At 36.2% G+C, this 14,691-nt stretch overlaps 1 protein-coding gene across 11 annotated transcripts in view; it reads left to right on the top strand.

Annotated features, from left to right (window-relative positions):
- The window catches only part of ZMYND11 (zinc finger MYND-type containing 11), a 95,420-nt gene that overhangs the window by 40,302 nt on the left and 40,427 nt on the right, over positions 1 to 14,691 (top strand). For 6 of the 11 annotated variants that reach the window (XM_036993705.2, XM_036993708.2, XM_036993707.2 and 3 more), the window contains exons 4-5: positions 348 to 392; positions 3,026 to 3,187. The exons of 2 other annotated variants lie outside the window; for them this stretch is intronic. In XM_036993705.2, the coding sequence (XP_036849600.1) occupies positions 348 to 392; positions 3,026 to 3,187 (207 nt within the window). Of the gene's footprint in view, positions 1 to 347; positions 393 to 2,478; positions 2,574 to 3,025; positions 3,188 to 14,691 lie in introns of all 11 variants that reach the window. 3 more of the 11 variants (XM_036993710.2, XM_036993709.2, XM_073229485.1) reach the window with 2 other exon arrangements.

The following is a 14,691-nucleotide window of genomic DNA, read 5'->3' as shown; positions in this document are numbered from 1 at the left end:
TATGCAAATTTATGACACTGAATGTATTTGTTAGTAAAATTCGAACATCATTATAGGTTTCATTGCACATGAATTCCTAGATTTTCTCTATGTCCGTATGTATTTTTGTGTTAGTGTCAAAAGTTTCCTCTAAACTGTAATAACTCTTCAGTTTGCATGCTGCTGTCTTTTCATTAATGATTAAGCATGTTCATGGATTATCAATTGGTTATCATCTGCAAAATAAGTTGTATAGCAGAGAATAAATAGTTTGACCATGTATGAAATCCCTTTAGCTCTGTATATTGCCTGATACTGAGCAAACTTACAGTAGAGAGACCAAGATTATTTTGTTTTTATTTTGAAAGGCCTACAGTATGCAGCCTTTCTCCAGGACAGCAACCCCAAACAAGGTGAACTAATTTTGCACTATGTTATTTTACTTTAATTCTGCCTTTTAAAAAAATTGTATTACATTTTATTTTTCTTTAGGCTATATTAGTTAACTCTTAACCAGAATTGTTCATTAAAACCATAGTATCTTTACATTGCTTTAGTTTGGATTTGTGCTAGTAGGTTTCCTTTTAAAACACTTTCTTGAAGTAATGAAGTGGCATTTCACACATTATGCTGTTGATCAGTCTGTATATAGAGTATTTGCTGACATCTGGTGAAATCCAGCATAAATGCAAGCTTAACTTTTTGGCATACCTTATTGAATATTAGTTAAAAGCGCTATATTAAATGTATTCTATTCACTAAAAGACAAGTCATAGGTTACTTTGCCTATAATAAACATATTTATCTCATTTATATATCAGAAAAAAAAGGTTCCTGGGCCCAGAATCTAATAACCTTTGAATGGGACTTTTGCATGTTTTATGTATTCTAAACAGCTCTTGCTGTGATGAAAAGACCGGCACATGGCATCCTCAGCCCTTGGTTTTATATCAGATAATGGATCAGATACCAGAAACATGTATCCAAATGTTTCTCTACTTTTACTTCATTTGAATTAAACTTTCTATAATTGTTTTGAAAAACTAGGTCTAGTATTAAACACCCCACCAAAAAAAGGTCCATTTTCACTTTTGTTCATGGGTGATGGGTCATGATGGGGTGGAGAAAAATAGGAGGTGACATAGCGGGCTTCAGCCATGATGCACAGTGAGATGTGTGCTTTCTTTTCTTACTTGCCTTGTAACTACTGTTGGCAGAATCACAGGAAGATGAATTAACTAAAAAAAAAAAAAAAAGACCCAAGTGATAAAGAATGACAGTTTCTCTTATAATATTGAGTCAAATGTAAGCCACCAAAATCCTGTGAGATATTTCTGAGGAAAGTATTCTGAAATTGTTTATTTTAAATTTGGAAAGAGTTCTGTTTATTAAAAATAGAGCAGATTATCTTCACTGAAACCTAATTTATCAGTGATTTTTTATTTAAAAAAACATAGCTAAAATGTAGCTTATGTAGAGCTATTGTAATAGGCATACTGATGGCTTGTTTTAGGACAGCCAAGCACCGCACGCACAAATTGTGTCTCTGGTGCCAACATGCTGAACTTTGTGAGGTAGATTTTGGTAGAATGCACAGATTAGGGTTTTATGTCAAATTAGGATCTTATGACTCTTTTAAGGCAGTTTGACTGAAATTACTCTAACAGCATAAGTTTGCAGTGTATATACATTTGCAGCAAGTAACTAAAAATGTTCATACTTTTTTCTTTATTACTTTGGTCGACAAAGACCACTAATTTCTTAATAAAGAACAAACCAATAAGTTTCATTTTTGCAGAATTTACGAATTTACTCTAGCCATGACTCTCTGGTAGTGGGTTGGAAGAAATGAATTTTAGAATATTGTGACTCTTCTCTTTTGAAGGAGTGGGTACTACCCTCTCATGTGGTCAAGCAATGATACATTGGAACCATAGGTGCCAGAGGAGTCACTACTTACCAGACAATGCTGTATCAAAGCCCATTTATTGGGGAAGTTACTGACATAAGAGAAAATGAGAAAGCTGCTCAGCTTCAGAAACAGTGTAGACAATGATTTATAAAACGAGAAATTATGACAGCCCAAGTTTGGAATTTCAGGATCCTCATTGGAAGTGGCCTTGATTAGACTAAATTTAATTTAGGTTTACCCACATAGTTACATGTATCACTTAGTTACCACATCTACAAAAGAAGGTTGCAAATTAATCCATCATTCTTAACATGGGAATTTTCTGATAAAAGCCAAAAGTGAATGAATTCTGAATTAAGAGAACTTGTCACATCTTCCTGTTTCTGTCTAGATGGTATTGGCTATACAAAAAAAATATTGGAAGAATACCTATACAACAGCAGTTACATCTTTTTATTTTCAGGATTAGTACCAAAAGAAAATAAGGCCACTTCCTTTTTTGTTTTTTTTTTTGTGGTAATGTCCTTTGGAGAATGTGATTAAGCCTTTAGTTTCACATTTTCAATTTATTTTTCCAAATTCAACAGACCCTGAAAATTTGACAGCCTATCAGAACATGGACATTCTGATTAATGTTATTTTCAATAAAGCATCCAATACCATGGATGAGAAGATAAGAATAGTGAGCATCACCATTCATTCCTATCCTCTATGTTCCCACGGTGTGTTAAGTACTTACTATATTTTTTTAAAAAGCAGAACAAAACAGAGGTTTGTTAATTTGAAATACTAATAAGCTGTAGATGTTGGTTTGCTGAAGAAATTATTCCATAGATTATATTTAAAAGTGAAAGATAATGTTAGAACTGGAATTGGCTTTGGACATACTTCATTTTGGACTGGTTTTGCTATCAGGTCACCTTCAGATATTTTGAATATTGATGCTGTCTAGGAAAGAATTTAAAATTTAAAGAAGCAAATTTCTAGGTATTTTTTCCCTCTTGTTTTAACACAGTAAATGTCTGAAATTGTTTATAATGCCTAACTTCTGAATGGACATTAGTTTCAATTTTGTTCTTAGTCATTGCAGATATTGACAAAATGTCATACGAAATTATTTTGTATTTTTTGTAGGACTGGGAAACAGAAAATCATGACTGGTATTGTTTTGAATGCCATTTGCCTGGAGAGGTGTTGATATGTGACCTGTGTTTTCGTGTGTATCATTCCAAGTGTTTGTCTGATGAGTACAGGCTTAGAGACAGCAGTAGTCACTGGCACTGCCCAGTATGCAGGGTGAGTACCTATGAGCTTTCATGTGCTGGTCAGGGGGTTGGAATTCATTAATAATAGCTGCACAAAGATACCCCAGGTGGTCTTGCCAGGTTAACGGATGAAGTACTGGGGGGCGTGGGGGTTCACTACTGAAATGGTGGTATATGAACAGTGCTTACAAATGGATAATACAGAACATGTCACCGATTCAGGGTGTGGGTTTTAGAAAGTTTTAATCACATAAAAATATACTCTTTTTCCTTTCTTTGCCCTTGCCTCTGGATTGTGTGACTCCTTTAATGGTTAGCCATGGGAAATCAAGAACCATTCTCCCATAACCGAGGTCTCTGCTACTTAGAAAACACAGCTAGCAAAAGGCACATTGTTGGGAACATTCTGTATCTACTTCCCATTTTCTATCCATGTAATGTTGCCTTTATTTTTTGTCATATCATGGGTTAGTTTATTTCTTATATTTTATTGGGGGTGGAGGGAGGGAACAGTTGTATATAAAGAATCCTAATAATTTAAAGCAAAACAAAATAGTCTGGTAGGTACAATATAGGTACTTCCCACAATTATTTTCATTCATATTATTTCCCCCTTGGCCTAGTGTACGTGGCTGTGCTTGTTGGCTGCAGAACGTGGTGTGTGTGTATAGAGTGACGTGTGATGCCTAAGTGCTGCATTACATGTGGCAGTGATGGTGATGAGCAGGAATTATTTCACTGAAAGCTCTATTGTTTGTACTTAAAGTTATTAAGTACTTAGAAGTATTAAGGTGCTTATTTGGAATCATGCAAATTGCCCAGATTACTTACAAGTTCAGTTTGTGAATATGCTTTGTAATAACTGGGTAACTTAAAATGTTCATTTATCCTTCCAAAAGAAGTTTTGTCTCCATGATGTTTACCCTCTTTCATACCAGCCAAAAATTTCCTGCCAGCATGATGAGCAAATACAGTGTATATTTAGTCTGCCCTTAGTAACTAAAGCTTGGATATTACCAGCACTACTGTATATATTCGGTAGGCCAGAGGAAGTACAGTTGGGGTAGCATGAAAAAAAAAGTGTGATGATGACTTATAAACAAATGACTAATTGCTAGATAAGTAGTGATTAATCCCCAAGTCTGGATGTGTCAGTATCAACCCCCCTGATTGAGGTCTACAAGAATTTAGATGTCTCCAAGAAGTTAGTGTAATCAGTGGTGTGGGAACTGCATTAATATTCAGAGTTTATTTTCATGGGTTTGGATTGTGCATTTTAAAAGCAAATATATGTATCTTCTGTTTTCTGGTAATAATTTACACTATAGGAAATAAGGAATTAATGCTTAGAAACAAAAGCATTGAGGTAAGAACAATACGAAAGAGATGGAGTCACTGGAGTAATATGGACTCAGGAACTTAGGAAATAAAATTCTGGACATACCTGTATCTTTACTGCCATAGCTTTTTAATATTTAATATTTAGTTCTTACTTTCATAGTAAAGAATTTAAACAAAAACACTGGGATTTTTGAGGATGGGTCAAAGTTTATTATGGATGTTTTATATTCCTTGACATTAAGAATGGAAATTAAACAGTCACACCTTTGAAGAAAATGTGTAATATTTCCTCCACCAGAATTCACTATCAGCTTGTCAGATTCCATTTTCTGTATATGTACTTTTACTGATAAGATGATTTTTTTTTTTTAAACAGTTCAGTTAGTTACTGGCTCGCAAACAAACATGATAAATAGCCAAGATGGGACTCAGCTTAGCCTAGCCATTTTTTCTTTCCTTCCCTTTGTTTTTTTCTAGTCCATCTAAATAATCTCAAATTGTGATATAATTATGCTTACTGAAATGATGCTGTGAGTCAGTAAGAAATCGTGAATTACATTCATTTCATAGACTGAGCTACTCATTGCTTAGACTCAAAAGGAGTATGTTGAGGTTGGGAATGGTGAGTTTTATCTTGAGATTTAAAACTTCCAAAGAAATAGTTGTTTCTGTGTTAGATCTAACTATTGTTTTAATTGTTACATTCAAGAACAAGATAAGTGCTGATAATTCCTTCCCTGGAGGAAAGGGTAATTAATAAACTTGAAATTCAAATGGAATTATAAATATCTTTAAGGTAAAGTTTTTAGTTAATTTGGTTTGTTTAGACAAAGCATCAGAACTTCAAGTAATGCTGCTTTTTATCATGTAACATGAGAGTGACTGACGAGATTTCAGTATGCTTGGAGTAAGAGAGCTGAGAGTCTGTATACTGAAAACTGTGGTTCTGAATCAGAAGGATCTTCTCTGTTTTTCTTTTCAGTTAATGTTTGGGAGAAATATTGATTAATTGTATGTATTACTGAGCAGTTTTGAGGATGAGATGCCCAGAGGCAGATTTCAATGCAGGTAAAAATAGTAGATGGAAGCTAACCATTACCACCTAAAATTGAAGATTAAAAACTTCTATATTTTATAGTGATCAGAAGATGACTTGTTTTTACATAATCTCTTTCCTTTACAGCAATGAAAAGACACTGAGAATAGGTTATATCTCACCTACCTATCAGCTGTGTAACCAGATTTTCTTCAGCTCAAGCATCTTTATGTCATACATGCAACTATTTCCAAATTATTTTAAGATAGCTATGAAAGGAATTTTTCTCAATTTGAAATAATTTTATTAATTTTTATAATGATCTCAAGAATCTTACAATCCTGAGAATATTTGCTTTGAAAAAAATTTTGAGTAATGTCCTGTTTCACACTCTTGTTACTGGGAACTTTCATGAATAAAAAAAAAGGGATTAAATTTTTTAAGAAGTTTGCTGTTAAAAATTCAAGTAATTTAGAGAAAGATAAAGAAAAAAAAAAAAGATTCCTGGAAATGTTATCGGGTAGTAGGTGAATGTTCTCACAGACCTCTCCGTGTGTGTGTGTGTGTGCGCGCACACACACATCTTTGGTTAAAAACAAACAAACTTTAAAAAGGTTGGCCTTAAGAGTGGCCTGGTGTGCATTTTCCTCATCAAGCCATAACTCTGACTTGGAAGAATTCTAAAGGAAGGTTATAAAGGAGCTTGTGCGCAACAGACTACATAGCAAGCCCTGCTTCCTGGCTCTAAGGCATCATCTGGTGTAGTATAATGTCCTGCCATGCTTGATAGCTGTTAGAGTTGCACTGGCTCTGAATCTGGTATGTCATAAAAAGTCAGATTATTTTAGGGGGGGGGAAATGTATAGCAAAACACAATTGGCACTTTTCAGTTTAACAATTATGAGACATATTTTGAAAGTGGGCCCCTGTTTTCTCCTCTTCAAATATATGTTCATGTTCCTTATGTAAATGATTTTCTTTTCATAACTTGGAGGAGTTGTAGATGCATATTACTGCTTCTTTTATATTCAGATTAATGAAATCTATATTTGAACTAAGAAATATCATAAGGGAGCAGAATTTAGTGCTCTAAATTTCACATTATTTGCCTTTACTTTGAGCATGTAGAAAGTCTTGGAATGGGAAGAACACAGAGACCTGATATTCTCCTTTCCCATATTTGGGCCTCTGAAATGGAATATGGCTCCAGTGAAATCCATTCAAAGGTTTTTATTTTTGTTTTTTACAGTTATTTTATAGCATAAAAATTTAATACTACTATTCTTTATTTCCTCTAACAAACTTCAGCTCACTTTATATCCCATTTATGACATACTGTTACTTTTAGATACAAGGATCAGTTTAAGTCATAAAAGAAAAAGTAACTAGTGTAACTGGATAAAGGGATATATTATTATAGTATGTCTTTAAAAACTAGAAAATATTTATTCCCCAACAAATGTTTCAGATAGTATTTTTTGTCTGTTTAAGGATCACAAATTTTAAAATCTGTGCTAATAGTACAAATTTTATGTCGAATCAACTGAGTCCACTAATAAAACACAGAAACAGAAGATAATGACGAGGAATCTGTGTGGGAGAGTTTTGTTAATTTAAAAATACTTTGGTTCTACATCTAACCCAACAGCTCTCCCAGATTTGCAGCACCTGACTCTTAATCCCCCCTGCTCTTGACACATTAGGCATCTGCTAGCATCAGAGGAAGGGAGCCACTAACAGGAACTGTCCCTAAAATTTCTCACTACTATAATTCTCTTTAAAATATTTACAGTGAAGATGTGTGTGTTACAGGAAACTTAATATTTTAAACATACAGGTTTACAGAAAGCATTTAAAATTTAAAGTTGGATGTCAGGCCCTAGGTACTATATTTTTACATGGGTTATGGTATACTCTTTAGGCAGATACTAAAAATGGAGCAATTTAACTGAAAGGAGGAATGTCGTTTAAAAATAAAAGCCAAGACCGAATCTCTGTTAGGAGGCCATCCAGAGTTTTACCACTTGGGTACTGACTTGTGAGTGTTAATTTAGTTCTGGGTGAGTTATATATGGCTCATTTGCACTGTGACTTTTGGTTGGTCAGGTAGCTAAAGAAAAAACAATGAAAGCTATTTCTTGAAACTGGAGATAGAATGTACTTATTAATCCATTTTTTATTCTTTTGGGTATGTAGGTAACACAGTTTCGTTTAAATTCCCAAAATAGGGAGAATGCTTATTTAATGTTCATAATGAAATGGGACAAAATGCTAAATTAAAACATTATGTACATATTATGAAACTGTAACTTTGACTTTCTGGTCAGTCTTCCTTTGTTAAATGGGGTACATTTATTAATATTTTCCCCCTGAAAGTGGGTAAGCCAAGTTTTCTACCACAATACAAATCTGGAATGAAGATTTGATTTTTAAATAAAATAGAATTAGAAGTTTTATGGAAAATAAAAATGAACATTAATCAAATATTTTTTACAAATTTTAAAGATAACTGGATCTTATCATTTTTAAGTAACAAAAGTAGAAATTTAATTTTAAAATATTTGTCTGAACCAACTACTTAATAAGGCAGTTTTGATATTCATAACAGGCCTGACTAGAGGAAGAAATAGTGGGACATTGATAAATACAGACGATTTTAAAACTTAGATATAGGATATAAAATCTCATGCACTGTTATCTCTATAAAACTACCTGGAACCAAGCAAGAAAGAAAAAGTGCACATATTTTCTACACATCCTTTCCATTATGAGTTTAACAATGTTATGTATGGTCAGAAAGACTTGGACGTGAGTGCGAAATGTTTTGGTGGTGGCGTATTTGGCTTACATGATGTATCTTTTGGTGACTTGTTTAAACTCTTAATTGAAATTTGTCTTTTATTTTTAACTCTAAGGGATTATAAGGAGATAATAGTTGGGGTGATCCCTACATCAGGGTGGTTACAACTTAATCTAGATAAATTGAAAGCTCATTTAGTGTTCCCAGTATCGATGAACTGAAAATATATACAAAGTGTGCACAATCTCCTTTTACTGTCTCTGCAAATGCACCAGGTGGGAGAGGAATGGGCAGGTGGGCAGGTAGCAGTCCTGTTGGCTGACAACCTCATTATGCAGGGAACAGATGGTACTTATCCCAAAACAGAGACATGCACCCTATTTTCAGAAGAGAAGGAGAATAGAAAGGCTTACTCCATTGAGGAATACATTCTGCTTCTGCCTTTTAAATCTAATTGTTCTTCCTTTAAAGACTAGTGCATAGAAGGGTGAAGAGACAAATACATATCAAACCTGTCTTCTAAAAAGTTTTTCTGAATGTCCTTTTCCTATTCTCAGAGCCCTAGAACATGCCACAGAAGAGCTTAAAGTTACAGCAAAGGTGTGTTTAATATTGAAAGATAAAATTCCTGATGTGAATAATAGCCCTCTTTCTATAGCTAATATTTTAGCAATTTTATTGTATTTGTGGGTGTAGTAGATATAGAAATACTACATTTTTTATAAAACCAGTCAGTTTTATGGGCTATAGAATTAATTTGAGAATGCTTTAATAATTTCTAAGTCACCTTTCACTGGCCATCACAAAGCTGGTTATATCATCTAAACTGAGTCAGAACTTGCTTATCTCAATCAGAGGAAAGAGCTGACCTTATAAAAATGAATAAATATAAATACAGCTGGAGTAGCATTTGGTGCTGTGTTATAAATCCTGATGAACAAGTCTGGAAACACTGTACATGAGTGATTCTGCAGGACCAACTTTCCAAGTAGAGCGTGGCATGTGAGCAAAGTCAAGTTGGCTAACATGCTGCAAGTCCATCTCAAGATGCTCTTAGTACTAAGTTCAGGGATCCTCTTGAGTGCTGCCTTCACCTGTGAGTAAGAAGACATGTCTATGACAACTTAAGGGAATGTTTTACAGTTCTTTAAAATTAAAAAAAATAAAACTTTTACCAGAAACTCAAGTGCAAGTGACTGTTTCAGCATTGGCTACAGCGTATTTGGGATGGAGAACTAAGGGATCCGTGTTAGTTAAATATGATGCATACCACATGCAGAAGTGCACAAACGAAGCTTTCCACCTTTAATGTTGGAAGTAGCTGTGGTGGTCTGCTTTTCTAGTCTTGCAGAAGAGAGCTAATTTCAATGTACTGGTACTAGGAGCAAAAACAAAACTGAACATAGGTTTATTTTTAGAAAATTTTTCCTAGAAAGATATTGTCACTGATGGACTAGTGGGGTCCCCATGGTGTGGAAGTTGCAGTGGCAGGACTTCGGGGCACTTCCACAGCTGTACTGGTAAAGTCTCAGATATTGGGGTTTTTTATAAATTCTTTGATTCTTTTGTGTTCCATCATGAGAAGTGGTTGTAGAAAATACTGTAGAGCCTCAGATGTCCATAACAACATAGGCAATTTATGAGCAAATAAAACATATTGATTCTTTTCTGTCCTGTGATTACAGGTAGTTATAGAGGAGAGCTTGGAGCTTCTTGATTCCTCAAACAGTGTAGGTAGTTTATATGCAGATTAGCGTTTTTCTAGTAAAATCTAGAGGCCATGTGTACCAGAATTGTGTGGTGTGCTTATATAGGACACACTCTTGGGGATGAGACTCAGGAATTTTCCTTCAGAAGGTCTCTAGATGATTATGAGCTCACTAATGGAAGTGAGCCTCGGCATAGGCTAACAGCAGTATTCAGGTTTTATCACCTGGAAGTGAAATGGTTCATATGCTGGAAGTAATCAGTGGTTTAGAGTGGCCAGAATATGCTAATACAGCTTGGTTATGAACATCAGTTTGACATTTTGGAAGTATTTTGCATGGTTAAATTCAACTATGTGGAAATTTTTCTTTTTTTTTTAGTAGGCAGTGAGGTTGGTTAATAATGCCTGACAGTTCCATTCAAGTAGTATTTGTTGAACATTTACTATGTGCCAGATACTGTACTAGGCCCTAGCAAAAGAACACTGAACTACACTACTGTGGACTGTGCTTTCACAGAACAGTCTAGTCCAGGGTCAACAAACTTCCGTGGCCTGTGGGCCAAATCAAACCCACCACCTATTTTTGTATTGCTCATGGGCTAAGGATGGGTTTTACATTTTTAAATGGCTGAAGGAAAACCAAAAGAAGAAAAATATTTTGTGACATATATTAATGAAAATTATAAGAAATTCAAATTTCAGTATCCAAAATTTCCTTAGAACACAGCCACGCTCGTGGAACATATACATTACTTATGACTGCTTTCTCACCACGAGCAGAGTTGACACAGATGCTGGATATCTTCAATGTCTAAAATACTTATTATCTAGCCCTTTACAGAAAAAATTTGCTGACCTCTGTTCTAGCCTACTGTGGGAAGCACATTCTGGATATTGGGGATCCCCAAGAAAGTGTGAAACCCTTATCCTGTGTAATCACAGAGTTGGGGACTTGGATTTGGTAAACTCCAGCAGCACAGCTATGTCATCTATAGATTGACTTAGATGGATTTCTGATTTTGTAAATATTTTTTTGGATGTTTGGTGTACTGAAATGATATTTCTACAAGTCATTCTCTGCTGAATATGTTTCTACAACTGAAAAGCTGGGTCTCTAGGGAACATGGAAGATTCCAGGACATTCAATCCTGACAATTTCTTCAAAGAAAGATTTTTGGGCATTGTTAACAATAATCAGCTGTGGATGAACTTTAATAGGACCAAAGTTGCTTATACTGTCTTCCATCCAAAAACAAAAACAAACAATTAGGCACACTGAGCATGGCTGAATTAGTTTATTCATATTTTGTCTGTGATATACTGAGACTCATCTGATTTGCTGTAATCCAGCAATTATGTGTAACTGGCTTAAAACTCCCTTACTCAAGAAGATACCCATGACTTTCTATTATTTTCCCCATAAAGTCCAGGAAAGTAGGCTCTGGGTTTTCTGTAATGTTCTTGAGAACATCTTGCTTCAGTGGATGTCTTCCTCACATTTGTGACAGAGCTTCAGCCATGTGACTGTTGTCATTTACAATGGTTACAACAACTTTGACCATGGAAGAGAAAGTTTCTCTCTCAATTATTTGTAGATATTGACCCAAATCACTCCTATATGCTGCCTGGTGATGTGAACAGTTACCAGAATGTACTTGCTTTCCTCTGATGGATCTTGAGCTGTGTACTGTTGCAGAGAGGCCTTTCCTGAGGAGTTCAGAGGTCTTCAAGGAGAGAATGGGTATCTTTCTTCAAAGCCTGAGGAAGAATTGTATTTGAAATAATCTGCAGATATTATACAGCATTATTTTTGTTTTTCTGACCTTGTCAAGAGCTTTCTGCTTTGTGATGTTACCAACAGAATAACATTTAGCTTAGAAACTACTTCTTTAATTTCTATGAGTTCTGGTGGCTTTTTTTCAAGCCACTTTCAATGTCTTTATTTGACTGACAGGCACCAACTGAAGCACTGCTATGAATGTTATATTAGGCAGCTCCCCACATTACCTAGGAAGTCCCAGAGGGCCTGCAGGGCAGCCCTGGGACAGAAGCTACAATGCTGTTGATTTCTTTTATGAAAACTAAATCTCTAAATGTAACTGGTAAGTGTCAGAAAGTACACAAGTTTAGCATATGTGAAAGCATCTTATGGTAAATGTTCATCCCCCCCAGTTGTTGGAGAAATTTTTGCATCTGTTCAGGGTCCTCTCTTCTGTTTGCCTCAGTTCACTAGCAATCCCCTCAACCTGTGGTCTGGGAGACAGGCTTCCCCGCCTCCTGGGCATGTCTTGAGCAGCGTGAGGTCCATGCGCAGAACTGCAGGGCAACCTTGTCAACCAGGGCAGCTGTTTACTTACCAACCTACGTGGTTCTTGCCTTCCATCTTCAATAGAATCTCAGATTTGTTGACAAAAAGATATATTGGGGAGTAAGTGAAAATAAAAATAACAAGAGGCTTTTAGCAAAATCATTCTGTTTGGCAGTGCAGATCCTTTGGGTGAGTCCTCTTCAACCTGAATCAATGATGTCTGTAATATAGTAATGGGAAAGAACCAACACTTAGAACATGTGAGACACACTCCTGTAGAACAAGCAGACCAAGAGACTTACTGTATTTGGTATCAAATACTGCACAAGACCACATATGAGGATACACCACTTGACACTTCTTAAAACAGCAGCAAAGGTCAGAGCCACTGCACTTGTTTGTGTGAGGAATTGGCCTACCTCATACAAATGCTGGGCAGTAGTTCCCAGTCAGAACTGCATGCTAGAAACACCTGGGGCATTAGGACTGTGAATACCTAGCCCCTCCCTAAGCCCTACACCAGTGCTAGCAGAATCTCAGGGTGGCATCTGCACACTGGGGGTTTTTCCTTTGAGGCAAAGCTTACTTTGCAGTGGTTTGCAAGGTCATACATATACCATTTGATGAATAGTCAAAACACAATTCCCATGTACCTAAGGTCCACTGAGGCACAGAACTTGACCATTGAACCCACTGCCACCTCCCTTCCCCTGCAGAGCCATTGTTTTTTATTTTCCATCATGGATAAATTGTGCCCCTAGAACTGTAGCAGATGGCTATTGGTGCTTTTTAAAGGCTTACCCAGCTGGATTCTAATGTATAGCTAGAGTTGATTGACGCTGAAGTAGGATATCTAAATCCAAGTAGTACTTGATTAAATGGAGTCATGTATCTGAAAGCAATACTCTGAAGGGACTAGAGCTGTGAGGGAGCATGCGGGTCACACCCATTTAGCCTTGTAAGTGATCTCTCCCCTTGTTTCCTTTCACATTTGCTGAAATAGTCATTTTTCCAAGCTCGTGTCACCACTTTAACTGCTCATAGAAGAAAAGGGACACCCTAGAAACTTGACGCTAATCAAAATTAACCATGATATTAAGCCAGATTTTCATCCTCTTATTTAATTGTGTGAAGCAAGGCCCTCAGCTTGCCCAAGCTCTGTGCATTTGGAGTCCTCCCAAAAATAGTGTTGTACATGGTTATACCAAGTTAGCAATTCATGTAAAAATGTTTAACCAGAGGAAACCAAAGTGAAAGCACTGTGAGAGCACGTAGTATCAGTGTTTTGTGTAGAATTCACAATTCTCTGTTGAAAGAAAGCAGGAACTAGAAATAGACTTTTATTTAAACATGAATAGTTCAGTGCACAAGTTACCTAAATTTAAACAAAATGAAATAGGGGGTTCCCTACTGTTTCAGAGTGTTTCAATGTTTTAATTTCAAAGAGAATGATCTAGTTGGGATGTGTCAGCTATACTGATACTCTGGTTGTAGCACTGCATAAATTTTACCACTAAGAAACCCTGAAATGCTTTATTTTTTAAGGTTCTAAGGACCCAAGAGGTTACATCCCAATGCTCAGTGAAGCACTTAATAGCCCTATGTTTGGAGCATGGAATGGATAAAAGCATATTCCTCACACGTGCTAGAGACAGGATGGTTATCCTGCAATCAGTTGGGGGCACCTATGCCTGCTGTCACTGCTCAGGTGACTACAGGTGTCCCGGTGGTGGTGAGCATCGGCTTCAAGTGTTCTCATTGCCCCGTTGAGCTTTAAGTCCTCAAAGAAAGACCCAGAGAGCAGAGTATTCCACCCTGCCTAGTTGGGATGGCCATGGTCTGGCTGTAATAGAATTCTGTGTCAGTACTACATATCTGACTATCAGTAAAACTAACTTATCAGTAGTTTTAGTAATGCACCTAAAATATTTTGGAGTTGGCATGGTGTAACATGTAGCTGGAAGCATTTGTTTTTACTCTCCTTTCTCTTCAAGAAAAATAGGTTTCCCAAGAGGTGAGAAAAAAGCAGGTTTCTTGGCCGCTTATCCATTTCACTTCCCTGTATCTGACAGTTCATCAAATTGCTTGCTCAGTATAGGAAGTAGTACATGAAAAGATGTCCATGTTGCAAGAACATTTGTCCAAAACCACTAGTAGCTGATTGTGTTTTGAATCCACTGGGAGCTTCCTCTACACCCCTTTGTGACTGGCAGACACAGGGAGTGTCGCACTGTTACATTCTGGCTTACATGAGGCAGCAGCTAATACCTGTTTTGTGCCTGAGATTCACTGGGGATCTTGTTAAAAGTGAGAATTACAAGCTACATCACAGCTCCTTCCCC

Source organism: Manis javanica, chromosome 2 (assembly GCF_040802235.1).
Source record: "Manis javanica isolate MJ-LG chromosome 2, MJ_LKY, whole genome shotgun sequence".
NCBI classification, from domain to species: Eukaryota; Metazoa; Chordata; class Mammalia; order Pholidota; family Manidae; genus Manis; species Manis javanica.
This window is presented reverse-complemented; position numbering and strand designations above follow the sequence as displayed.